The sequence below is a fragment of the Leptonychotes weddellii genome, chromosome 16, assembly GCF_054177405.1.
Source record: "Leptonychotes weddellii isolate Sample4059 chromosome 16, ASM5417740v2, whole genome shotgun sequence".
Classification (NCBI taxonomy): Eukaryota; Metazoa; Chordata; class Mammalia; order Carnivora; family Phocidae; genus Leptonychotes; species Leptonychotes weddellii.
The window spans coordinates 39913482-39940995 of NC_138384.1; the positions used below are offsets into that span (position 1 = coordinate 39913482).

Here is a 27514-nt window from a genome sequence, read left to right on the forward strand (position 1 = left end):
AATTTTTATATACTTTTTCTAGTACTATTCTCATTTCTGCACCTTGCTTTTATCACCACCCAGTATAATTAGGAGATCATTCCAGAGACTCACAAGTAGGTCTCATATCCTTTTTATGTCTGCCATGCCTCTTCTGGGACACACATCCCATAAATTATTTCAGTGTCTCACTAATGGGCACGTGGGTGGTTGCCAATCTTTTGCTGGCGTAAATGCTGCTGCAGGGTGCGCCTTGAACATCAAGATCTAACCGAGGAACCCCCTGCCTCCCCGCTCCCTGTAGGCTGAATTCCTGGGGGGGGGGTGCCATGAGGACACCGAAGTCTCTCTGACTCTGTTCTTGAGTCTAGAAGGGCTCAGGTACATAGCCGGTGAGTTTCTTCCCTCAGATGAAGTCACTCCTCCATGGCCTGTGGGGCTGGACCGGGCTTGGGGGGAGGGACGGGGGGCATAGACTTCCATCAACTCATTTACATAGAATATCTACTCTGTGCTGTGTTGGACAGAGTTGGGAACAGTGATGGAGAAAGCTCTAGGCCTTGCCCTCATGGAGCCTGTGATTCAGTGGGAAGCAGTCACAGTCTAGTGTGTTCAGGGGAGGGATGGGACTGGTCATATCTTACAGACAAGACCCCAGGTAAGGAAAGTGGTCAGCCAGTGACGAAGTAGGGAGTAGTGTTCCAAAGGGTGTTACTACATGGACACAGTCTGGAGGAGAGGGAGAACAAGCCTGATCAAGGATATTCAAGTCCCTCCGCGAGACTGGGCTGTAGACTACACAGGTCTATAGGGAGAAAGGAGATGAGCTGGATAGGAATGACACCAGGATGAGATTAGGCAGGACTCTGGGAACCAGCTGGATATTTCCCTGAGGTCCTGGGGGCTACACAGAGGGCTTGTTTTAGCGCACTGGTTCTCAAGGTGTGGTCCCCAGACCGTCACCTGAAAACTTGCCAGAAATACAACTTCTCCAGCCCCACCTCAGAGCTACTGAATCAAACTCTGGCAGGTGGAGCCCGACAACGTGTTTAACAAGCTCTTCCGGTGAGTCTGATGCACGCTAAAGTATGAAAATCACGGATTTAGGCTAAAGTCAGCTTTGCAGTTCATCCAAAAGCCAAGGTCTGAATCCTTAACTGTGAGGCATCAGAATACAAATGAAAATTATTACCCTATTGAGTATTTCCGCCAGGCATTCTTCACGTGTTATCTTATAGGCTCCCCACAACTCTATGAGATGGTTGCTTGTGCCCCTGTTGTGTAGAGCAGGGTGTTAAGCCGCAGTCAGGTTAATTCCCACAAAGAGACCAAACGTTTTTTAAGAGATTTTTTTTTTTAATATAAAAGCCTGATGCGGCAGAGGACGAGCGAGGGCTTCCAGAACAACCGGTAGGAACTCCCTGAAGACCCTCCCATCACAAACTCTTGTCTCCAGCACCCTCAGCCCTACAGGCCCGGGCGCCAGGGTGTCCAGCACCGCTTTCACCACGCCGCCAAGTCGCAGGCGCCGTTTGGGACGAGCGTTACCGTGGAGACAGGCGCGCGCGGCGGACAGAGCTCGGGAACGGCGGAAATCGGTTGTGGAAGTGTGGGCGGCCATTTTGAAACCGGGCAAGAGGGGCGGGACCGCAGCGGCCAAGCGACGGTTGGCCCGTTTCAACTAAGTGACTGGTACCGCGGGGCGGGGGAGAAGAGGGAGGTGCCTGGGGCCACCCCAGGGAGGGATGCGGGGGGCGGGGGGCGGAGAGAAGGGGAGGGAGGAGGGGAAGGCGAGAAGGGGAGAGGCAGGAGAGAGGGAGGGGAGTGGAGGAACCGAGCAAAGGAGGGGAGGGGCGGAGAAAGGGCGGGGCGACGAGCAAGTAGAGGCTAAGAGAAGAAGCGAGGAGATGAGTAGGGGCGGGGCTGTAAGAGGCGGGACGTGGAGCCGGTAGCTGTCCGGGGTATGGAAAAAGCTCGTGGAAAGGGAGAGTGGGACCAAAAGGTGTCGCGGTGCGGGGGAAAGATGAGGACCGAGAAGGCGCTGACCGACAAGATAGCACCCGCGTGGAACGAGAAAAAGGGGCAGGGAGAGGAGAAGGCGCGGAGCGAAGGGAAGGCCAGTGGTGGGGAGAGATTCCGAGGCAGAGAGAGGGTATCTAAGGAGAATGGGCGTGGTTCTACGAGGGGGCGGGGTGAGGGGCAGGCTCAAGAAGAACCGCTCTCCAAAGACCCGGGGAAAAGGCGGATCGATAAGGGGCGGGTCGAAGAACAAGGACAGCTACAGGAACGGGGGCGGGGCAAGGAAGGGAAGCCGACCCAGGAGCAAGCTCCAGGCGAGAAACAGGGGCGGGGACAGGGAAAGGGGCGGGGCGTGGAGAAAGTCTGGGCCCAGGAACCGGAGAAGGGAGACGCTAGATACAGGACCCGGTACCAGGGTAGGGCCCGTGTCAGGAGAAAGGGGAGATGCGAAGAGAAGTGGGGGGACGGGGCAAGAGGTGGGGGCGGAGCCAGGTGCAGGTGCAAGTGCAAGTGCAAGTGCACGACCAGAGAGAGTAGCAGGACTGGGGAAAATAGATGCGGCACAGCCAAAGCCAGAAACAGAAGCGGAGACCCGGTGAAGAGTAGGGGCGGGATGCAGAGCAGAGGCGGAGCAAAGAACAAGTATGGGGCAAGGTTAAGGGGTGAGGCGAGGAGGCGGGGTGAAGCTAGGAGCAGGGGCGTGTCCAGGAGCAAGAATAGAGGAGGGACCTGGAGTAAAAATAGAGGTGGGATCCAGAATAGGACCAGGTGCAGCGTCTGGGTCAAGGGCGAAATCTGGAGCAGAAGCGGAACCAGGAGCAAGAGCAGGGGCGGGGCCAGGAGCAAGAGCGGGGGCGGGGCCAGCAAGTGCAGGGGCGAGGCCAGGAGCAAGAGTAAGAGTAAGGGTGGGGCCAGAAGTCTGAGTAGAGGTGGGGCCAGGAGCAGGGGCTGGGCGAAGCGCAGGAACTCGGTAGGATCTCGGAAGGTGGCCCTCAGGCGCAGTCTGGCTGGCAGGCGTTGACCCCCTCTCCAGGTTCGAGTCACGTTGCACGCTGCCCCCCGCGATGTACCCTGCTGGCCCTGCGTGGCCGAAACTCCGAATCCTGCGGGCGCTGTGGGCAGTGCTGGCGGTGCTGTTGGCATCGTGGAGGCTGTGGGCGATGCAGGACGTCCAGGAGTGCACCTGGCAGGTTGTCCTGAACAAGTTCGAGACGGTAGGCAAGAATGGCATGAGCGACCGCTTCTTCGATCAAGAGCCCCTGGAGACAGTGGACAGTGTGTTCAGCCCGCTGGTGGATGTACCCACCGACCAGGGCGAGGTGAGGGGACTGGGGTCAGGTGAATGGGAGAGGTCACAGATCTGCATCCCACTGGGCTCTGGACATTTGCCCAACCTTTTCTTGCAGAAATACCTGAGCTTCCCATACTACCTGAAGATCAACTACTCCTGCAATGGAGAGGTGAGTGAGTGCAGCGGGGGTGAGCTCATTCTGTGTGGCCCTCAGCTTCCCCAATCTCTAACATTTTAATAGTGGTGGCACCACCAGACCTTGGGGACCCTAAGGATTCAAGAGGATTCCCAGTATCCCACCAGGCACATAGTAGGTGCTCAAGTAAGCTTTTTTTTGCCATTAAAAAAATTGAGATGGGGTGCCTGGGTGGCGCAGTAGGTTGAGCGTCTGACTCTTGGTTTTGGCTTGGTACGTGAGCCCCGCCTCTGCTCCACTCTCAGGGCAGAGTGGGATTGGGGCTCTCTTTCCCTCTCCCTCTCTTCCTCCCCTTCCCCCCTCTCTCTTTCTCTCTAAAAAGATAAATATTTTTAAAAGATTGAGATGTAACTCACATATCATAAAATTCTCCATTTAAAGTGTACAGTTTAATAGTTTTTAGTATATTAACAAAGTCGTGCAACCATTACCACTAATTACAGACCACATTCATCACCCTATAAAGAAACCCAGGACCCCCATCCTTCAGCCTCTGGAGACTACAGATCTACTTTCTGTTCCTATGAATTTACTTACTCTGGACATTTCATATAAATGGAGTTGTACAAGAGGTAACGCCTTTTGTGCCTGCCTTCTTTCGCTCAACACATTTTCAAGGCTCGCCTAACATGTAGCATGTATCAGTGTTTCCCATTTATTTATTTATTTATTTATTTATTTTTTAAGATTTTATTTATTTGACAGAGAGATAGCGAGAACAGGAACACAAGCAGGGGGAGTGGGAGAGGGAGGAGCAGGCTCCCCGCTGAGCGGAGAGCCCGATGCGGGGCTCGATCCCAGGACCCTGGGATCATGACCAGAGCCAAAGGCAGGTGCTTAACGACTGAGTCACCCAGGCGCCCTGAGTGTTTCCCTTTTAATGACTGAATAATATTTAATTGTAAGGATGTGCTACATTTCATTTATCCATTCATTAATTGATGGACATTTGGGTTATTTCCATTTTGTGGGGGTGGCTTTTATGAACAATGCTGTTATAAACGTGTGTACAAGTTTTTCTGTGGACATATGTTTTCAGTTCTCTTAGGTAAATGCCTACAAATGGAATTGCTGGGTCTTAATGTTAACTCTTTTTCACTTCCGAGGAACTGCCTGATTGCTCTCCAAAGCAGTTGGATCATTTTCCATTCCCATCAGCGATGTATAAGGGATAGTACCAGTTTCTCTGTATCTTCACCAACACTTGTTCATCTTTTGGTTATAGCCAAAAGATGTGGGTGTAAAGTGGTATCTCATTGTGGTTTTGAGTTACATTTCCCTCATGACTCCTGATGTTGAACATATATGCTCACTCTTTTTTTTTTTTTAAGATTTTATTTATTTATTTGAGAGAGTGAGAATGAGAGAGAGAGAGAGAGAGCACATGAGGGGGGGTGGTCAGAGAGAGAAGCAGACTCCCCGCTGAGCAGGGAGCCTGATGCGGGACCCGTTCCCGGGACTCCAGGATCATGAGCTGAGCCGAAGGCAGTCGCTTAACCAACTGAGCCACCCAGGTGCCCTGAACATATGCTCACTCTTAACTTATCTATCTTCTTTGGAGAAATATCTATCCAAATCCTTTGCCAAATTGGGTTGTCTTTTTATTGTTGTGTTGTAAAATTTCCTTATATATTCTGGATACTAGTTGCTTATCAGATGTATGATTTGTAAATATTTTGTCACATTCTATGGGTTGTCTTTTCCTTTTCTTGATGGTGTCCTTTAAAGCACAAAGGTTTTATGTTTATTGAAGTGTAATTCACAGACCATGAAATAGCACCAATGTTTTTAACATTGATGAAGTCCAATTTATCAGTTTTTTTCTTTTGTTGCTTGTGCTTTTGGTGTTGTCTAAGAAGGCCGTGCCTAGGTCATGCAGATTGACTTCCATGTTTTCTTCTAAGAGTTTTTTAGTTTTAGCTCTTATGTTTAGGTCTTTGATCCATTTTGAGTTATTTTTTGTGTGTATGGTGTGAGGTAGGGGTCCAACTTTGCATGTGAATATCCTGTTATCCCATTACCATGTGTATAAATGAATTGTCTTGGCACTCTTGTCAGAAATCAATTGACCAGGTCTCCTGGGTGGCTCAGTCGGTTAAGCATCTGCCTTTGGCTCAGGTCATGATCTTCAGGTCCTGGGATCGAGCCACATCAGGCTTCCTACTCAGCAGGGAGTCTGCTTCTCTCTCTTTCCCTCTGCCCCTCCTCGCTGCTCATTCTCTCTCTCTCAAATAAATAAATAAATAAAATCTTAACAACAACAACAACAGCAACAAAAATCAATTGACCATAACTGTAAAGGTTTATTTCTGGGTATAATTCCATTCCATTGCTCTATATGTTTGCCCATATGCCAGTATCACATAGTCTTGATTCCTGTGGGTTTGTAGTAAGTTTTCAGATCAGGAAGTTTGAGTCCTCCAACTTTGTTGTTCTTTTCCAAGATTGTTTTGGCTCAAGTAAGCTTTTGAGGACAGTAGAATGTTGTAGTCTAGAACTGAAGTTCTGGAGGCAGCAGACCTGGGTTTGAATCTGCCATTGACTAACATTTACTTGGAGGAAGTGTGGCATGATAGTAGATAGTTTGGGCTCTGAAGCTAGGCTGTCTGGGTTCAAATCCCAGCTCTGCTACATAATAACTGTGTGATCTCTGGAAAATTACTTAACGTCTCTGTATCAAAGTTTCCTCATCCTTGTCAAGGATTCAATAGTGATCATACCCGCTTCACAAAATTATTAAATATGTGTGAAGCACTTAGCAAGTGTCTGGTTCATAGAAAGAGCTCAAGTGAATGCTAACAACAAGTTTGTAGAGTATGACCCTGAACAGAGAGTTTTACCCCATGAACCTTCTCTCCTTATCTGTAAAAGTGTGATAATAATACCTTTATCTGGCCATTCAACACCTACAATGAGTCAGATTCCCCCCCCCTTTTTTTTTACAACATGGGGGATATAATGATTAACAGCATGGCTTTGGCTCAGGTCATGATCTTCTGATCCTGGGATGGAGCCCCACATCAGGCTTCCTGCTCAGCAGGGCAGGTTTTTCTTATGGATTCAGGCCACCAGGGAAGCAGTCAGCAAGTAAATACATAAAATAATTTCTGAAGAGTAATCAGTGCAAAGAAGAAAATAAAATATTTTATATATTAGAAAAGAAGGTGTTACGGGATGGTTGGGGAATGTCTCTGAAGAGGCTTGAGCAGAGACCTGAGTGATGAAAAGGGATGACTGAGGAGACTGGGGGAAAGCACCCCAGGTCACAGGAGAAGCTAGCACAAAGAGCGCAATGGTCCTGAAGTAGGACAGAGGCTGCTGTGTGTGAGGAGCCATGAGTGAGGGCACAGTGGGAGGAGACAGGGCAGGGAGGTGACCCCAGGCGGATCGAGGACTCGGCCCCCGCTCTGAGTGAGATGGAACCATGAGAAGGTTCTGAGCAAAGGAGCGCCTAATCTGACTCAGGTGTTCCCAGGCTCCTTCCTGCTGGGAGGGGGGGCGGGGGGGCAGGGAGACAGTGAGGAGGCTGTCTGGTGGTCTAGGCAGGAGTTGAGGGTGGACAGGACCAGGGCCACTTTTGCCCCAACGGGAGAGCCCCGCCTCACTGGCACCTGCAGCTGTGTGGTTGAAAAACCCAAGGGGCTCCTGGGTGGCTCAGTCTGTTAAGCATCTGACTCTTGATCTCAGCTCGGGTCTTGATCTCAGGGTTGTGAGTTCAAGCCCCCTCTTGGGCTCCATGCTGGGCGTGGGGCCTACTTAAAAAAAAAAAAGAAAGACCCAGAAGTAGGGCTGGGACAGGTGCTGTTGGCAGGGTTGAAAGGGCCCTGGCTGAGCCGATGAAGGCCTGTGCAAAGGTGGTTGGGCCCATAATTTTTTTTTAAAGATTTATTTATTTATTTGAGAGAGCGAGAATGAGAGAGAGTACATGAGAGGGGGGAGGGTCAGAGGGAGAAGCAGGCTCCTCGCTGAGCAGGGAGCCCGATGCGGGACTCGATCCCGGGACTCCAGGATCATGACCTGAGCTGAAAGAAGTTGCTTAACCAACTGAGCCACCCAGGCGCCCGGCCCATAATTTTTTTTTTAAGATTTTATTAATTTGAGACATACACACACACACAGGTGCGCACCAGTGTGGGGAGGGGCAGAGGGAGAGGGAGATTCCTCGCTGAGCAGGGAGCCTGATGTGGCGCTCCATCTCAGGACCCTGACTACGGGATCATGACCTGAGCTGAAGGCAGATGCTCAACCGACTGAGTCACCCAGGCTCCCCTGGTTGAACCCATTAAATCTCTCTCCCTGGTCTCACAGTCTACCCCCCACCCAAGAGGGCTGCTTGAGTGCAGCCTTCTCTTGGAGATGCCTCTAAGCCTTTGCTTATGCTGTTCCATACACCTGGTACACCCTTCTCCTTCTCTCCTTTCTTCTCTACTGTAAGCCCTGCCTCTCTTTCTCCACCCAGCCAGGACTCTGGAATTTCTGGGAGGCTGTCCCTGGCTATCTCCTCTTGCTCCTTACTTGTTCCTTTCTGTGTAACTGCCCTATCCCACCCTCACCCACAGGCTCCAGCTCCAAAACCTGGCTATCCTCTAACTGGGGACGGGGCGGGGAAGGGTGGCAGAGAGTCAAATTTCTGCAGGGAGGGTAGAAGCCTCAAGAGTGGGACTGGGAACCCCTGAAGTGAGGGAAGAGGCTACTAGTAGCTCTGGGTGCCAGGTTCATTCCCACTTGCCCATGTTTGCTTATCCCATGCTGCTATTCCCTGTGCATTCCCTCCATCCAAATTCTGTCTGAAGACAGTGGCTTTGGCCTTACCTCCTCCTGTGACTCCCTTCCCAGCGCCTAGTCCCTCTGCCTATCTCCGAGCCTGACCTGCCCCCACCCAACCCCAAACCTAGACCATGTTCTCTGACCTTCCCGTCGTGGAGAGTCTGTTCTCCCACCTAGTCTAAGAAGATGGGCTCAAGGCAGGGGTACCCAGAGCCTCTCTTAAGTACACACCTGTGGGGACATCTTGCCCTCAGTCCTCCGAGGCCCAGGTCCGCAAGGGCCACCTGACGGGGCTGAAGCCCGTGGTGCTGGTGACCTTCCAGTCCCCAGTCAACTTCCGTCAGTGGAAGATAGAGCAGCTGCAGATCCAGATGGAGGCAGCCCCCTTCCGCAGCAAAGGTGGGCCTGGGGGGCACCTGGAGGGGCCATAGCCTGGCAAGGTTTGTGGGGAGCTCGCTGGGAGCCTTAGCAGAGTCCATGACCTTGAGGGGGAGGCTGACATCCTCAGAGGAGCCCATGGCCTGGCGGGGTTTTGGGAGTTTTGGGGGTGCCGCAGTGGGGTCTGTGACCTGAAAGAGGGCACAGGGAGGCCTCAGCAGGGTCCTTGGCCTAGATAGGGCCACACAAAGGCCGCAGTGGGGTCCATGGCCTAGAGGGGGCCTGGGGAGGTGCAGGGAGATCCCAGGGGACTGTGGCCTGGAGGGCACCCTTGGGAGGCCCCAGAAACCTCAGTGCCCACTGTCTACCAGCAGAGCAGTGCACCGCAGAGGAGGTGTGTGTCATGAGCTGGTACACACCCATGCCCATCAAGAACGGCAGCGTGGTCATGCGTGTGGATGTCAGCAGCAATGGCCTGGGGCCCTTCATTCCCAATAAAAGGTGCCCTTTCCCAAGCCCGGGGCAGGGGGTAGACTCTGGGAGGGACTTCCTAATCTCCAGATCCCCCAAGAAGCCAGGAGGAGACCAAAGGGAGGGAAGAGGGTAGGGAGGTGATTGTGAGCTATGGCAGGAGCCCCCGACACTGGAACCCTCGCCTGTGCTTGTCCACACCTCCTGCCAGATTTCAGGTGAACATCAATGGCTTCTTGCAGAGACAGCAAGACAACACACTCCATTTCACTGTGGGGAATGAGGTGAGGGGCCCAGACAGTAGAGAAACATGGTAGAAAACGTGGGTTAAAGACAGTGGGCTGGGGCCCCAATGACTTCCCAGACAAGTGGCAGACCCCACTTCCAGAGTGCTCTCCTTGCACCAGGTCCCAGGTGAAGCGCTCCACTAAATGTGCAACCACGTTCAGTCCTCACAATGACCCTGTAAGGGAAGACACTCACACAAACCCATTTTCAGGAGGAAAACACTGAGGCCCCCAAGGGATGGACCCATTTGCCCCCAGTCTCCCAGCATGCAGCTATGGAACGAGACTTGAAACGATGTTAGCCTGACTCCTGCACCCATAGTCTTCGTCAAGGTGCATGCATGCGTTCAGCAGGCACTTAACTGAGCACACAGTGTGGCCATGAGGTGGCGCCATGGGGGGGGCAGGGGGAGTGTTGAGCAGCCCTCCCTCCAGCCCCACATGCCCCCTCCCCACCCCCGCCAGATCTTCAATCTGATACCCCGGTACTTCATGAATGTCCCATCGAGGGCCCTGTGGCACACTGTGGACCAGGCACCTGTGCTCATCTTGGGTGGCATTCCTGATGAGAAGTCCGTCCTGCTGACAGACACCAGCTTCACCGACTTCTTTCTTGTGGAGGTGAGTGGTGTAGGGCAGGTGGCGGGTGGGCTGGGGTTTCTTGAAGGGTGCTGGGCCTCAGCCTCTAAAATAAGGTGGGGTCAGGGCGCCTGGGTGGCTGAGTCGTTAAGCGTCTGCCTTCGGCCCAGGTCATGATCCCAGGGTCCTGGGATCGAGCCCCACATCGGGCTCCCTGCTCCGCGGGAAGCCTGCTTCTCCCTCTCCCGCTCCCCCCGCTTGTGTTCCCTCTCTCGCTGTGTCTCTCTCTGTCAAATAAATAAAATCTTTAAAAAAAATAAATAAAATAAGGTGGGGTCTGGGGCTGTGGAAAGAGTCCCTAAAGACAGCAGCCCCCACGAGAGGCAGCCAGCAGGAAGGGAAGACGTAAGACTGCAGCCACTCCTGGCTATGTGACCCTGAGCCAAGTCATTTCACCTACCCGGGCCTCAGATTCTCCATCTGTCCCATCTGGAAAATGCAAATAATCTTTATACTCACCTCATAGAATCATCGTGAGTTTGGTATAAGTTAACATCAGCCAGACACAGAATGAGTACTCGACAAAAACAAAACCACAATGCTGTTGTGATACCCAGCAAAAGTAGCTAGAACCCTTTCATATCATCTAACAGGGCCAGAGTCAGTATTCCCCAATTATCTAAAAATGTCTTAAATCTTTTTTTTATTTGGGGGCGCCTGGGTGGCTCAGTCGGTTAAGCATCTGCCATCAGCTCAGGTCATGCGCTCAGGGTCCTGGGATTGAGCCCCGCATCCAGCTCCTTGCTCAGCGGGGAGCCTACTTCTCCCTCTTCCCTGCTTGTTCTCTCTCTCTTGCTCACTCTCTCTCTTTCAAATACATAAATGAAATCTTTCAAAAATTTTTAAAAATTAAAAGAAATTTTTTATTTGAATATAGTTGACACAATGTTACATTAGTATCGAATGTACAACATAGTAATTCAGCAAGTTTATGCATTGTATAGCTACCGTCTATACATTGTGTAGTTACCATCTGTACCGTCTACCGCAAGTGTAGCTACCATCTGTCCCCATACAACACTATTACAGTACCATTGACTATGTTCCCTGTGCTGTACCTTTTATTCCTGTGACTCATTCATTCCCTAACCGGAAGCCTGTATCTCCCACTCCCCTTCGCCCATTTTGCCCATCCTCCTACCCCTCCCCTCTGGCAACCATCAGTTTGTTCTCTGTATTTATGGGTCTGATTCTGCTTTCTGTTTGTTTATTTATTCATTTGTTGTTTTTTTTTTTAGATTCCACATATAAGTGAAATCATATGGTATTTGTCTTCTTCTGTCTAACTTATTTCACTTAAAATAACACCCTGTAGGTCCATCCATATTGTCACAAATGGCAAGATCTCATTTTTTATGGCTGAGTAATATTCCATTGTGTATGTATACCACATCTTCCTTATCCATTCATCAGTCGATGGACACTTGGGTTGCTTCTATATCTTGGCTATTGTGAATAATGCTCAGTAAACATAAGGGTGCATATATCTTTTCAAATTAGTGTTTTCCTATTCTTTGGGGAAATACCCAGTAGTGAAATTATACTGGATCACGTAATTCTACTTTTAATTTTTTGAGGAACCTCCATACTGTTTTCCACACTGGCTGCACCAGTGTGCATTACCACCAACAGTGCATGAGGGGTCCTCTTTTTTTTTTTTTTTAAGACTTTATTTTTAAGTAATCTGTACACCCAACATGGGGCTAGAACTCACAACCCCAGTATCAAGATTTGCTTGCTCTACTGACTGAGTGAGCCGGGCACCCCAGAAGGTTCTTTTTTCTCCACATCCTCCCCAACACTTGTTGTTTCTTGTTTTGTTGATTTTAGCCATTCTGACAATTGTGAGGTGATATCTTCCTGTGGTTTTGATTTGCATTTTCCTGATGATGAGTGATGTTGAGCATCTTCTCATGTGTCTGTTGGCCATTGTCTTCTAAAAATGTCTTTTAAAGTTGGTTTGAATCAGGATCAACACATTGTGTTTGGTTAAGTCTCTTAATACTCTTCTCACCTGTAAGTCTGCTCCCCACTCCATCTCCTTCCCCTCATCTACCACCTTTTCTCAGGCAATTGGAGAAAGCAGGCCTTTTGTCCTATAGAATTTAGCTGCTTGCTTCTTCATGGAATTGGTTAATTTGTTCCTCTGACCCTATGTAGTAGTCTGCTCAGGCTGCCATAACAAAATACCACAGACTGTGTGTCTGAAACGAAAATTTATAGTCTCACAGTTCTGAGGCTAGAAGTCCAAGATCAAAGTGCCAGGAGGGTGGTTTCTGGGGAGGCCTCTCCTCAGCTTGCAAGTGCCGTCTCAGTGTGTGCCTTTTCTGTGCTCACCTGTGGAGAGAGAGAGATCTCTGGTGTCTCTTCCTCTTCTCATAAGGACACCAGTCCAATAGGATTAGGGACCCATCTTTATGACCTCAGTGGACCTTAATTTTCTCCTTAATGGCAGGGTTAGGGATTCAACATATAAACTGGGGGTGGGGACACAATTTGGTGCATAACACCCCATAGAGTTATTGCCTGTAAACTGGTACTGAGCTCTAGAGGCTTGATTAAATTTAGATTCTTTTATTTATTTATTTTTAAAGATTTTATTTATTTGAGAGAGAGAGAATGAGAGAGAGAGAACACATGTGAGGGGGGAGGGTCAGAGGGAGAAGCAGACTCCCCGCTGAGCTGGGAGCCCGATGCGGGACTCGATCCCGAGACTCCAGGATCATGACCTGAGCCGAAGGCAGTCGCTTAACCAACTGAGCCCCCCAGGCGTCCTAAATTTAGATTCTTTTAGTCAAGAACCCTCCACTGATGGTGCTTCCCCATGGTTAGTCTATGATATCGCCAGCGTTAGTGATTGGTCAGTGAGTTCAGAGCGTGTCAGCCTGACAGCCAGTTGTGTCCAAGGTAAAATAGGGTGGTTGGGCCAAACATGAGACCTTTGGGATCTGACTGTGGCCTGGGGAACAGAGATTGATGTGTGCTGTTGAGTATGCTGTGCACTGCCAAACTCTAGGGAGCACACAAAGTCCCAACTGCCTCTGGCTTGGGTCACCTGCCTCCCTGACCCATGTTGGGCAAGTGTGGCCACAAGGTACTACTTCATGGTGAGCAGGGAAGGTGCCCTGGGGGCAGCTGCCTGTGTCCATCCCAAGCAGTTGTCAGAGCAGGTGCCCCCCTTCCCAAGGCAGGATCTGGGGGCTGAAGCCAAGGTGAACCTGCTCACCACTGGCTCTGCTCTCCTGCAGTTGAACATTGACAGTTGCTGGGTAGGCTCCTTCTACTGCCCTCAGGCCAGTTTTACTGCCACTGTCTATGATGCTATTGCTACCGAGAGCACTCTCTTCATTCGGCAGAACCAGCTTGTCTACTATTTTACGGGCACCTATCTCACCCTCCACGAGAGCAACCGCGGCAGTGGTGAGGGGTCCCTGGCATCACAGGGAAGGGGTCCTACCTGTGGGAGCCCCAGGGAGGGCACCCCAGTGAACCCATCCACTGGAAGCGCCCGGGATTGGAATTTCCATGGGTGGGGAGGGGGGTGTTAGAGGGACTTTCTGAGGTCCTTGATCATCACCACCCACCCCAAATGGCCTTCTCCTACCCTCTATATGCTGGGATAAGGCTTTCCTCCGGACCTATGAACCAGCAGAGGGGAGAGGGAGGCGTGAGAGGGAAAGGAGAGAGAGAGAGAGAGAGAGAGGCAGACATGTGCACGTGTGCGCACACACACACACACACACACACAGTGTCAGAAAGACAGAGGAAGACAGGCAAAGACACATGCATAGAAAAGGAGCAGTTTGGGGGGTGGGAGAGAGGTATGGAGAGTCAGAGAGAAAGGCAGACACAGAGAAAGTGGGATGAGCAGTTGGAGAGGAAAAGCCACAAAGGTGACTGATCACAGAGGAAAAAGAGACTTTTGATTTAACCTTATCTTTTTTTTTTTAAAGATTTTATTTATTTATTTGAGACAGAGAGAATGAGAGAGACAGAGAGCACATGAGAGGGGGGAGGGTCAGAGGGAGGAGCAGACTCCCCGCAGAGCAGGGAGCCCGATGCGGGACTCGATCCCGGGACTCCAGGATCATGACCCGAGCCGAAGGCAGTCGCTTAATCAACTGAGCCACCCAGGCGCCCTAACCTTATCTTTTAAATGATACCCAAACCCTCCTGGTCCTCAGCTCCCCCCTCCCCATATAAATGAGAAATGTCATTTTATAAGGTCATGGAAACTTGCATTATAACCTGTATTTCATTAAGGCTTATTCCCAATAGCTTCATTTTCGTCCCTTTCTTACTTAGAACATTTGACAGTAGGAGGAACCAAATTAAAATGGACTTAAGTCAAAGAAAGGGTTTAGATAGATGAAAAACCCAGGAGCACTTGGTTTCAGGTACAGTTGGATCTAGTTGCTCACTGAAGCTTAGGCCTCTCCTCGTGCCAGCCGTGGTGATTCCCCCCTCCATCTAGCATCTATGGACTTTTATCCTCTCAGGGGCCCCAGGGAAGAACATCTCTTCATTAGTAGTGGCAAGCTGGGACTGTCTCTGATTGGTCTAGCTTGGTCACATGCCCAGTTGAAACCTTTACTCTGACCAGGGGCATACAAGGGTGGGGTTAGCCCAATCTGTACCTCTCAGACAAAGTATGAGCAAGGGGAGATTTTCCCAAAGGCAGCTGGGCCCTATGCCAATGGCCCCTCAGACACCACACTGAATAGCCATTAAGGCCATGGAAATATGGATGAGGGTCAGGTCCCAGGTCTATAGATCTGGGTCTGAGGTTCCATGCTGGCCCCCACAGGGAGCTGGGTTCGTGTCCTGGCCAATGAGTGCATCAAGAGGCTGTGCCCTGTGCATTTCCATAGCAATGGCTCAGAGTACATCATGGCCCTCACCACTGGCAAGCGGGAAGGCTATGTCCATTTTGGGACCATCACAGGTAAGGATGGGGGTCTCTATCAGTCCAAGAGACCCTTCTATACCCTCGTGCCTCCAAGAATTCCAACCTCTGGCCCTCATCCCTCACCAGATGCCTTCAGGAGGGGTCCCAGGCTGGAGGTTGACCCTGTGAATAGGGATGGGTTTTGCATTTGTAGTAGGACTTGAGTGTGTTATATATCTTTCATGATCTGTTTGGTTTCAAAGGGCAGAAGCCTAATTCAAAAATCATTTAGGCATATTTGTGGACTTGATAAATGAGAAAACCAGAGTCCACCTTCAGGCATGGCCAGATCCAGGGGCCCACCGGTTATATCATTAGGACTCTGTCTATATCTTGGCAAGGTCGTATAGCATAGTAATTATAGTAGAGAGAGAGATCTCATGAACACACCCAACCCAAGTCACCTGTGGCTTTGGACAGGTGATTTAACCTCTCTTTTTGGTCTCGTTTTCCTCATTTGCAAAATGGGGTTAATGATAATACTAGTACCTGACTCTTGGGTTGATATAAAGATTAAGTAAATTGGCATGTGTAAAGGTCTTAGGACAGTGCTAGGGACACAGTGGATGCTCTAAAAGGGTTTTTATTATGAACCCTGAGATTTGGCTTCATTTTCAGGTAGATACTCCTCTCTTGGAGATTGAAGATGGTCCAGGAAGTTGGGGCTCACATCTCCAACCAGTTTGAGTTACCCCAAAAGAATGAAAGCAGCCTCTTCCATTAGCTCTAGCACGAACCCAGGGTGTACTCTGATTGGCCCATTCTGGGTCAGTGTCCAGACCTGAATCAATTACTGTGACCAGAGACAGACCCACAGTGGAAGGCCAGGTGTGAGTGACTGTCAGGTTGGGGGTGAGACTCACCCCCAGAAGTCCCACAACCAAGGGGGCGGGAGGCACGGGCACCACACCCTCGTCGATTGGAGACCTGGTGTGGTGGGATGCCAGACAGACTGGCAAGGGCCTGAGCATGGACCTGCCTTACTCCGCAGATGGTCATGTGTCCTTCAAGTTGCTGCCCAAGCAGCGGTCTGTGTGCGAAGGGATACAAGGTACCTAGCTCCCAAAGGGGTCTGAGGCAGGCAGGTGGGGGGATCAAGAGTGTGGGAGAGCAGGGAAGGGTGGGAGAGGTCATGGGAAAGAACAGTGGTGTCTTGGGAGGGGTGGAGAGTCGCAGGGATAGGCGTGACAGTTACAAGAGACCATGGAGAGGGGTGAGTCCAGGGCTGCTCTGGACCTACCCCTTCCTGTCCAGTTGCCAACTGCTCCATAACCTGGGCCGTATTCATTGCTGGTGACTACATATTAATGATGCTGGTGGAGATCCAAGACCCCACCACTGGGAAGTATTTCCAGGTGGTCAGCTACGACTTGGGTAATTGGGATGCTGTGGGGGGCTGCGTGGGAAGGGGCAGGAGCCCAGAGTGTGAACTTCGTGCCTGTCTGTAGGATCTGTGCTCAACAGACAGGGGGAGGGAAATGTTGTTCACATCACTCCTGGGTAAGAGGTAGTGGTAGAGAATGGGCTTGGTGGGATGGAGAAACAGAAGAAAAAATATGATTGGAACAGAGGGGGGCATGGGGAGGGAGGGAGATTGGAGAGGTGGGCAGAAGCCAAATCTGGAAGGGCCTTGTGGCTCACAATAGGAGATTTTATTTTATTTTATTTTATTATTTTATTTTATTTTATTTATTTTACCTGAACAGAGAATAGGACTGCTATGTACAGTTGTATAGGCTGTGCACTGTACTCTCCAGCCAAGAAGTCAGAGGAGGCAAGTCCTGTGCCCTAACACATTCACATAAAGAAACCCTAAGGGCTAACAGGCCCAAATGAGAAGCCATTCAAGGGTTTTTTGGAGGGCTTGGGGAGCTGGTGACTTGCCCAGTTTCAGGTTTTGAAAGCTCAGAGCCTCAGAAGATTTTGCTGTGTTCTCCCCGGCTATAGTCAGTGATAACCTGGTCATCGTCTACACCATCCCGGAATTCATCCCTGATGGTAGGAAGGGAAGGCAGAGGGGGTCTCAAAGGTGGATGAGGGCCAGGAGAGGTCCAGATGACCCTTCCCTCACTGCTGTGTCCACTCTGCCTGTGTCCAAGCCAGCTCGAGGCCTGGAGTTTCTGATGATTCTAGGGACAGAGTCTTACACCAACTTCCCAATGGTACCCAAGGGCATGTTCCACAACCCGTATAACAACCTGCTGTTCATCTGGGGCAATTTCCTCCTGCAGAGGTATGGGGCTGGGCCTATTCTGCCTCTCCCGGTCCCATCAGGGTGGGGGCTCTTTCTGAAGTCATCAGGTTTTCAGAGCATGCGCAAGTCCAGAAGTTCTCAGGATTGTGATGGGGAAAACACGAGCTGCGGTGGTCAGGGCTGGGATGGGGAAGCTGACATTTTAAAGCTCTGGGAGGCCTTTCTTAAATGGAAGCCTATGTAAGGACCCAACCTATGTGAAGGGCGTTGTCAGGGGGAAAGGTTAGGACACTTTGCACCCCTCAGGAACTTTGGGGCCCCTGAGTCAGCTCCATGGGCTGTTGGCAAAGCGCTAGGTTGGCCAAATGCCCCTGTTGACAGGTGGGCAGGTCACCCAGGCTTCCAGGTATATTCTCACAAGGCTAGCAGAGAGTGGAGTGAATGGGTCTTGGGTCCTGTTAGACCTGGAGTTGAGGGAAGCTGATAACCTGCAGGAGCCTCACCTGAGTGTCCCTGGCTCCGATCTCTGCCCTTTGCAGCTACAACAATGAAAACTTCATCTACCTGGCGGATTTCCCCAAGGAGCAGTCCATTAAGTACCTGGTCAACTCGTTCCACGGGGACATGGCTATTGTCACAGAGACGGAGGAGGTGGGCTACCCTGCTCCTCTCTCCAAACCCCAGGGGTCTCCCTTCTTCCCCTGTCACAGGTAAAGGGGTTCAGGGGAGGAGATGCCCTCAGGGATTCCAGAGAAGGGCAGCAGAAGCTCCATTTATAGCTGAGAACCCTGCAACTCAAAGAGAAAGTCATTTTTCCCCCCAGTCTTTCAGCAGAGTGAAAGACTCAGAGTCATAATCTGATTTCCAGAGGGGACCCTCTTTCATTCCATCATGTGATTCACTTCAGAAACATTGAGCACTTACTGTATACCTGACCCAGCGCTGGGGGTACAGTGGTGACTGAGTCAGCCCTGGACCTTGTCCTCACAGGGTCCCAGTCCAACAACAGTTCAGAGTAGCCGGGGCTGCAGGGAGGAAGACAGTACCTACGGAAGTTCAGAAATGGGGTGCCGCTGAATTTCCAGTTCAGTCTGGGGGTGTGTATGCGTGCGTGGGTCAGGGAGGGCTTCATAGAAGAGGCCACATGGAGGAGGGGCATCCTCAAGGCTGCAGGGGATCCTCCAGGTTGAGTCTCAGAAGGGACTGAGGTCGGGCGCCTGGGTGGCTCAGTCGGTTGAGCGACTGCCTTCGGCTCAGGTCATGATCCTGGAGTCCCGGGATCGAGTCCCGCGTCGGGCTCCCTGCTCGGCGAGGAGTCTGCTTCTCCCTCTGACCCTCCCCCCTCTCGTGTGCTCTCCCTCTCTCTCAAATAAATAAATAAAATCTAAAAAAAAAAAAAAAAAGAAGGGACTGAGGTCTAGAGTCAAATGTGTGGTGGGGTGGGCATCCGTGCAGAGATGGGAAACTGAGGCTAGGGGGATGGTGAGACCCTGGAGGGTGCAAAGAGTGAGGAGAAGATAGGGTTCACCCCTAGGAACCCTGGAGGGGTGTAACTATTAGGAATGCTTCAGTTTCAAGTAATAGCCACTCAAGCCAACTGGAACACTGAAGACATTTATCGTAGCAAGTGGGGCCTGGAAGCAGAGGGGTTCAGGCTCTGGGGAGTAGAGATGGCGTCACAGAGAGAAGGTTTGTGAGCTCACCTGGCCCTGGCTAGAAGTGAGCTCTCAAGCCTCACCCTCAAGGAACGGGGGCCATCACGCTGCGCAGAGGGAGAGGTGGGGTCAGAGGTCCCCATGGCCCTCACACACCTCTGTTGCACCCCCAGATCTGGTACCTCCTGGAGGGCAGCTACCGGATGTACAAGCTGTTCCCGTCCAAAGCCTGGGAGGTGTACGTCAGCCTACAGGTGATGCACCAGTCCTCCTTCTACACCACCAGTGAGACCATGGTCACCCTCTTCTACGAAGACCGCAAACTGTACCAGGTGCCAGGCGGGGGGTCACGGGGAGCCATGGGGGAGCCGCAGGGTGGCTGGCTGACAGCAGCTTGCCCGGCCCCACCTCCCCACTGCAGCTGGTGTACCTCATGAACAACAAGCAGGGCCAGCTTGTCAAGAGGCTTGTGCCCGTGGAGCAGCTCCTGATGTACCAGCAGCTCGGCAATCACTACCTCTTGCAGCGGCAGGGGTAGGAAGACCCCGGACCTCAGCAGCAGTCAGGGAGCCCTCCGTGCTGCCCACACAAAGCCCCTATTCCAGGAGGGAGAGCAAGTCATCCCCAGTGGCAATCCTCAGGGCTGGGATGGGCCAGCTTAGCGCCCATGGAAGCTCAAAGGAGGGGCCTGACCGAGGCTGGGGGAGGCGGGTGCCATCAGGGAGAACTTCAAAGAGGAAGAGGTGCGAGAGCCACTGTGAGCTGAAGGGGGAGGGAGAATTAGCCAGGTGATAACATGGAGAAGGGATTCCAGGCAGGGGAAGCCACATGTGCAAAGGCCTTGAGGAGGAAAGGAGATTGGGTGTTCAAGACTGAGAGAAGTGTACAGCGCAGACAGAGTGCAGTGCTGGGGGCAGGGTGGACAAGGTGAGCCTGGTGATCATAGGGAGGAACTTGGACTTCATCTTGAGGGTCCTGGGGAGCCATGGTGGGACTAAGAGGAGGGACTGCATGGCCAGATTTTACTGCGTTCAATAATGATCCTTCTGGTCACCTGCCAAAGAGCCTGGGAGGAGCTGGGAGAGGGGGCGGGGAGAAAGGGGAAGTGGAAGAAGGCGTAAAAAGTTGAGCGGGGGGAGCGGGTGTCTAGGATGAGGTCCAGAACTCTGGTCTGAGGGACCCAGGGACGTCCAGGGGAATTTGTCCAGGGACACCAGGGGCTGAGGCTGAGGAGGAAGGTCAGGGCTGGATTAGATTTGGAGAATCAGCAGAGCAGAGGGGGGAGGAAGGCCTGACGGGTGGTGGGGGGAGGTTGGCGGTGCGCCAGGCGCGGAAGAGTCAGCCGCCGCCCCCCCACCCCCACCCCCCCCGCCCCACTGCCGCGGCCCAGGAACCACCTGACGCTCTCCTTCACCAACTTCTGCCCCTTCACCGTGATGCGCCTGCGGGACCTGCCCAACCCGCAGATCTACACGCGCCAGGAGCGCTACCGGGCGCACCCGCCGCGCGTGCTGGAGCCCTCGGGCTTCCACGACGAGAACTCGCTCGCCGTCTACCAGGGCCTCGTCTACTACCTGCTTTGTCTGCACTCCAAGTACCACAAGGTGGGCTCCTGGTGGGGGCCCGGTCTGATCTGAGACCGGACTGAGGAGAAAGCAAGGCCCGCGAGGCTGGAACGGAACGGAGCTGCCTGGGAGAATCCGAGGCTAAGGGGGTCCGGGGGAGCTGGCAAGCAGAGCTTTAGGAGGGTGGCTGTTGAGCTGGAAGTAGGGCTGGGGGGTGGGGGGCTAAGCTCAGAGAGGTGCAGACATCTGCTCAGAGTAACCCAAGGAGCTACCAGGGTCTGGTAGCTTTGGCTTTGGGTTAGGGGCTGGGCATGCCACCTGCCTGGGGTCGCCTCCAGCTCACGGTGCCGGCCGTCCCCCCAGCCATACGCGGACCCAGTGCACGACTCCACCTGGCGCTGGTGGAAGAACAAGAAACTGGACCAGGTGCGGGGAGAGGGTTGGGGGTCGGGGGAGCGGCGGCGTCAGGACACCCCTCCCGGCCCCCGCCCCGGGTCTGACTCTGCCCCGCATCCCATCCCCCAGGATTACTACTTCTATCTGGCTAGCAACTTGCAGAGCGCGAGTAACGTGTACATTGACATGGCCAGCTACGAGAAGATCTACGACCTCAAGGCCAAGCACGAGCTGCCCGAGCGCATCTTTCTGGACAAGGGCACCAGCTACGCCTTCTCCGTCTTCCTGACCGTCCGCGGGCACTCGTTCGAGTTCCAGCCGGAGCGCGGTCTGTGGGCGAGGCTGGAGTGGAGTCGCCGGGGCGGGGCGAGGGCTGCGGCCTGGGCCTTGCCAGCCCAGGGGGCGGGGTCTGGGGGCGGGGCACCGTCCCACGCGCGCGGCCCTAACCCCTCCCTGTGCATGTAGTGCTCACCACCGTAGAGCTGCGCAGCAAAGTGGATCTGGGCGTGGTGCTGGCCGACCCGGGCTGCATCGAGGCGGTGGTGAAGCAGAAGGTCCTCATTAATCGCAACTCGGTGCTTTTCTGGGTGAGATAAAGCGGGGAGGGGGTGTCGAGGTGGGGGCGGAGCTCCCGGGGCAGGGCACTTTTAGAACTGTCCACGGGTCCTCAGGCAGGCCTGTCGACGCCTTCATTTCTGCCCCCAACCCCAGGTTACGCTCAGTGATAAAAGGTCTTGCTTTGATCAGGGCCTTAGTGGACATCACCTCATGAAGACCTCCATGTTGGTCAAGGTTCGGTCCAAGACTGGAGGGGAGGGGACATGGGAGGAGGGGAAAGACTGAGCCCACGGGACCCACCATCATCACCTGCTTCTCTACCCACAGGTGGTGGGCGCAGTCGGGCACTGCTTCCAGAACACGCACGAGGGGCCCCGCATGCAAGTATTGAACCTTGGGGTATCGGGCCCTGTGCTGGGAGGGAGGGGATTGGGTTGAGTCTTGACAGGGCTGATTCTGAGTGCTCCCCCTGGGAATCCCACTAGTGCATTCATAATTTCTTCCTTTTGGTTCATTCACCCACGCACCCACCCACCCACTCCTTTCATCCATTCATATTTGCCGAAAGGGCTGCCTTTATGGTTGTGTACCTTGCACCCAGGCTTGTATGTATAATATTTTTCTGCACGGAAGAGTAAGGCATCTGCAACACAGGCCTTTTTGTTCCCAGTTGGCACAAAGGAAGCCATGTGGGCTAGCTGGGCCCTTCTTTCACATGTTGCTCTTCATTTGCCCGCTCACACGTGCTTTGTTCACTCCAGTGGGTCCTTAGTTCTTCACTTGCTTACCCATGCAATATCCCTTTTGTACAGAGGCAGACACTGAGGCTCAGAGAGGTGCAGACATCTGCTCAGAGTAACCCAAGGAGCTAATAAGTGGTAAAGGAGGGACTTGACCAATGTGCCGTGTTCTCACCCACTTCCTTGCCCACTCACCAGCAGACAGGCCCTGCTATCCTCCCTCCTGGCTTGGTATAACCCAGGAAAATAAAAATAAAAAAAAGGGGGGGTGTAATAGCCCCCAACTCATTGTGGGGAGAAGGAGAGCAGGGAGGAGTGGCTGCCTCAGCATCCAATAAGTATTTCCTGCTAGCCTTGGTGATATGCATTATTTTCCTTTTAATGATAACCCCAGAAGGTCAAAGTTAATACCTCATTTTTGACCCAAAGGATCCATTCTAGGAGTCTAATCTGCAACACCCTGTTACAGCAAAATGTTGGAAACAACCTAAATGTCTGTTAATAGGGGAGTGGTTAAATAAATCATGGTACATCCATGCAATGGAAAACTATGCAGTTGTAAAAAAAAATAAATAAAAATAAGGGAAAAAAGATCTCCACATACTGATGTGGAATAGTCTCCAAAGTGTATTTTATTTTGTTTTTAAGATTTATTTATTTATTTATTTAAGAGAGAGAAAGGGAGCATGAGCAGGGGGAAGGGGCAGAGAGAGAAACTCAAGCAGACTCCGCACTGAGCGTGGAGCCTGATGCAGGGCTCAGTCCCATGACCCTGAAATCAGACCTGAGCTGAAACTGGGAGTCGGATGCCAAACTGACTGCACCACTCAGACACCTCCAAAGGGTATTTTATTCTTTTTTTTTTTTTTAAAGATTTTATTTATTTATTTGACAGAGAGAGACACAGTGAGAGAGGGAACACAAGCAGGGGGAGTGGGAGAGGGAGAAGCAGGCTCCCCGCAGAGCAGGGAGCCCGATGCGGAACTCGATCCCAGGACCCTGGGATCATGACCTGAGCTGAAGGCAGTCGCTTAACCAACTGAGCCACCCAGGCACCCGGGTATTTTATTCTTAAGAGGAAAAAACTGGGTGCAGAACAGTATGTATAAAACATTAGCATGAAGGAGGCTAATTGAGAACATATATTCATGTTGGCTTTTATTTGCATGAAGAAACTGGGAAGATAAGTGCAAAAGTCCTTAGAGTGAATTGCTGCTCTGGGATGGAGGAGAGGCAGGAACAGGAATGGGAATGGGGATGGATGTGAAACTTGTCACCGTGTGTGGGTGGGTGGGTGTGCGTGTGTGCGCAGAGGAAAGTGGAGAGAGATGAGATGAAGTAAGGGGGCAGATCATGTGAGGCCTAGTGGGCCATGGTGCCCCAGGAGCCGAGGAGGGACTCAGGAGTTCACAGCCTGCATGCAGGGGATAGACTGGGGGGAGGGGCAGGAGCAGGGAGACCAGGGAGGAAACAAGGTTGGGCAAGACAAGGTGGTGGGGGGAGCAAAAGAGTTGAGGAGGTCGGGGAGGGGATGGCTCTGTTTTGAAGTCTAGAGACAACAGGATGTCTAAATGGACTGGCTGTGGTATGAGAGAGAGAGGTTTCCAGGACAAGGCTTTTAGCCTGAACACGGAGCGATGAGGTGCCATTAGCCAAGATGAGTTGTGGATAGGTGGAATCTGAGCTGCCCATTGGACCTCCCAGTGCGTGAGCGGCTGATAGGTGTAAAATCTTGGGCCCAGCCCTAGCATGGGGAGTGCTTGCTTAATCTATGGCCACCAACCCCTCTCCCCAGTCACCGTGAAGCTCATGCCAGTCTTTGCCTGTCCATATCCCTTTGACAATTGGATGAAACCTTTGGACCCTACCCCCGAAATGGGCCAAAGGCTGTTCATTTTGAAGATGATGTCATGGGAATTCCCTAACCTCTGACCCCCATCCTGAGCTTCCCTTCCCTCCTATATCCCAGGCTCCTCCCCGATCTATTATTATTTGAGAATTCAGGCCCAACCTGAGCCCCATGCAGTCCACCTACAAGTTGGCTCCCCCGTAGGTGTAGGTGATGGTGATGTTGTGTGTCTTTTTCCGGAGGCAGCTGGAGCCAACCTCTCAGTTCCAATTCCAGCTCTACCCACTTCAGGTGGGGCTTTGGATAATTAACAAATGGCTTGACCTCTCTGTGCCTCATTTTGCCATCTCTGTCATGGGGATGTGAATAGTCTTTACCATACAAGGCTTGTTTTTTTGAGGATTCAATTTGAGCTTGAAGCACTTAGAACATCACCCCGTGCCTTGCACACAGTAAGAACGACATAAATAGTTTGCACTTTTTAGAGTATTGTTTTAATGGTAATAATGGTCATATGGCAGGGGTGAGGGTGAGCCTGGCAGGAAGGGGCGAGGTGTGTGGGAGGAGGGGTGTCTGCCGCGCCCCCCAGTGCAAGGCTTTTCTCCTCCCACTTAGGGCAACTTGATGGTGCCAGTGCTCATCGGCTGCCCCCCAGGCAAGCGGCTGGCCTTCGACATCACCTACACACTGGAGTACAACCGCCTGCAGAACAAACACTACTTCGACTGCGTGCACATTGACCCCGAGATGCCCTGCTTCCTCTTCCGTGATAGTGCGTGTCCAGTCCCCTCGCCCCATTCCTTCACAGCCCTCTGTCCCCACCACTGGGCCCGCCTTCCCTCACTGCCCGTTCACTTCCTCACTCACCCTCTGCTCTTCCCCTTGGTCTTCTCATCTCTCCTTCCTCCCCTTCTCCACCCTCCACTTCTCGGGCCAAGCTAATTTTTTCTCCTCCTGGCCTCCCTCCCACCCCACAGTCTTCTACCCTTTCTTCTTGATCCAAGACTTGGTGACGGGAGATTCAGGCAGTTTTCAGGGCAGGTAAAGATGTGGCCAAGCCAGTGACTGATGGGAGTTTGGAGGGTGGGAATGGATAGGGGGGGAGCATGCGGAGTGGGTGGTAGAGGTGATGCAGGACTCTGGACCCTGAAGTCAGTGCACATGCTCCTCTGCACCCGGCAGCTACGTGCTCAAGGTGGTAGGCGGTGGGCCCACAATGGACACCATCAAGGAATACAGCGAGGAGGAGATTTACCGCTTCAACAGCCCCTTGGACAAGTAATGCCTGCAGGACCCTGCCCACAATCCACCCTCTTTCCTCTGCAGGCCTCTCCTGCTTCCCAGCCACAGACCTCACCCTCGCTGCAAGCACCACTCACCTGGTATCTCAAGGCTCCTAGGATGGCACAAATGCTTGCCCGCCCATGCTGCCAGGCCCCGCCCTCCTAAGGCTCCCCCTGCCCCTTCCTTCCACTGCTCATACTGCTGGCCTCTCTCTGCACCTGCAGCGGTGGTCACCCCCCCCCCCCACTGAGGTTACCTGGTCCTGCACAGGACTAACAGCCTCATCTGGACCACCAAGAACACAACAACCACCAAGGACTCGGCCTTCAACATCATGACCCATCAGAGTCTGGGCATCGAGTGAGTGCATGGCCTGACTGCTGGTCCCCTTATCCCCCGCCTATCCACAGTCTGTCTGGGCTGTTGTCCTTTCTGCCTCTGGGAGACCTCTTGATCTTCAAGCCAGACTGACTGCCTTCGTGTTCCTCAAATGGGGCTGACTCCTTGTCCGCAGTGCTGGTCCCTCTTATTCTTTCTTCAGGCCTTAGTTCAGATGCCCCTTCGTCCAGGGGACTTTTCTGACTGTTCTAAATGGGACCTGGGTTCCCACGTCCTCCTGTGCTTTGCCTCTTCTCACCGTCACCTCTCTGCTTGTGCCTCCCCCATCCCAACCTGCCCCTCTGGGCTGTCACTGTCTCTTGTGGGGTCTGTCCCCCTTATAGGTCCAGGTCCTGATAGACTAAACATAGTATTTATTGACTGAGACAGTGAAGGAATTCATTCATTCATTCATGGTAGGCATTTATTGACATTTGAATGGAGGTCCTGATGAATGAATAAAACAATGGAGGAACAAATTAATATATAGGGGCTCAATAAATATTTTTGATTCAGTGACAGGAAGAAAATGATACCATGAGCGAATGAAGGAAGTGAATGAATGAATGGAGCAACCAACTTGTACCTAGTCAGTAGTCAACCTATATTTATCGAATAAATGAATAAAGGAAAGCATAAATGAATGGAGATATGACTTTGTACCTAGTAGGACCTCAAGGTATATTTGTGGGCTGAAGGAATGAAGGCAGCAAGGAATAAATGAGGAGTTGGCACATGATAGATATACCCTCCATAATCTAGACGATTGCATTGTAATGGAGGAATTGACAGATGGAGATGTTAAGGCTGGAGGACGTGATTGAGTAAACAGCCTGTCACAGGGTAGGCGTGGAGTCAGGCTTATTGGATGAATGAATGAAGGAGCGAATCAGGGAAGAAGGGACGAGGTTACATCTAGTTGGCTCTCACCCAGAGTTTGTGGGCTGGAGGGAGAGATCAGAGGTTGGCACATGCTAGGCATGATTGGTAGCACGTTGCCTGAACTTGGGTCCCCAGGTGGCTGTGTCTGGAGAACTCCCCATGCCATGACACCATTCCCCATACCATCTTCGCCCCCGAATTCTTCTTCAAGGTGTTGGTGAGCAACAGGTGAGCCAGGCATGTGGTCCAGGTAGAGTTGGGGGCTTCCTATGGGGTGCCCCACTCCTCCCCCAATGCTGAACCCCATCCCTCCCCCCAGAGGTGTGGACAAGAGCACATACTGTGACCACCAGCTCATCTTCCTGTTGCATATCCATGGGCTCCCACTCAGTGCCAAGCGGGCCCTCTTAATCCTCATGGTGAGTGGCTGCCCAGGAGCTGCCCTGTTAGGAGAATGGGGCTCTCAGGCTGCCTACCCATGTCTGTTGTGTGGTGTCTGCAGGTGTCATCCAGTGTGTTTATCGGCCTGGTGATCCTCTACATCATCTTCTGCCTCCTTTTGCCTGTTATGGTGAAGGCCTGCAACATCCTCCGCTGGAAGATCAACAACATCATCACATCAGAGTCATACTACACCTACACGTCCTCTTCTAGAGTCTTTAGCGGGACATCTGGGACCAAATCCAAGGGCACGTCCAGCGTCAGCTCCAGCGTCAGTTCCAAAGTGGCAGAGGGGAACCAGGAGGCCCCTGAGGAAACCTCGAAGAAGCAGTCTATTACCTGAGCCTCTTGCCTGCCCCAACCCCCACCAGTGTGCCCCCCTCACTTCCTGGGCCATCTTGGAAAAGCAATTATCACTCGTCCCAGGCTTTTTTTGTTTTGTTTTCCTTCAATTTTCACTGCTCCTTCAGACCTAAATCCTCATTTCAGGACCAGCTGTGGGCCCTTGTAAGGGCTCACGTTCAGTTAGTTTGTACCACACAGCCATACAGGTCATTAAAATCAAAATCCTTCTGTGCTAACTGGTAAATAGCAGCT

At 52.2% G+C, this 27514-nt stretch overlaps 1 protein-coding gene across 1 annotated transcript; it reads left to right on the top strand.

The window, feature by feature from the left end:
- Positions 1 to 2428: 2428 nt before the first annotated feature.
- On the top strand, positions 2429 to 27506 carry CATSPERG (catsper channel auxiliary subunit gamma). The gene is made up of 28 exons (XM_081806815.1): positions 2429 to 3317; positions 3405 to 3458; positions 8507 to 8651; positions 9005 to 9131; positions 9313 to 9385; positions 9854 to 10009; positions 13276 to 13447; positions 14835 to 14972; positions 15967 to 16026; positions 16230 to 16349; positions 16923 to 16973; positions 17079 to 17208; positions 17709 to 17820; positions 18998 to 19156; positions 19246 to 19358; positions 20215 to 20428; positions 20753 to 20815; positions 20915 to 21113; positions 21251 to 21372; positions 21497 to 21577; positions 21671 to 21727; positions 24548 to 24704; positions 24910 to 24973; positions 25115 to 25210; positions 25487 to 25576; positions 26612 to 26704; positions 26796 to 26895; positions 26979 to 27506. Exons 1-28 carry the CDS (start codon positions 3063 to 3065, stop codon positions 27258 to 27260), a joined length of 3483 nt encoding a protein of 1160 aa, XP_081662941.1. The 5' UTR covers positions 2429 to 3062; the 3' UTR covers positions 27261 to 27506.
- Positions 27507 to 27514: the final 8 nt, after the last annotated feature.

Excerpts from the sequence above, each read along its gene's own strand:
- CATSPERG (XM_081806815.1), top strand. The coding sequence starts at position 3,063 with ATGTACCCTGCTGGCCCTGCGTGGCCGAAACTCCGAATCCTGCGGGCG. Across the intron at positions 8,652-9,004 it reads AGCCCCCTTCCGCAGCAAAG|AGCAGTGCACCGCAGAGGAG; the intron begins GTGGGCCTGGGG and ends GTCTACCAGCAG. Across the intron at positions 21,373-21,496 it reads GCAACTCGGTGCTTTTCTGG|GTTACGCTCAGTGATAAAAG; the intron begins GTGAGATAAAGC and ends CCCCAACCCCAG.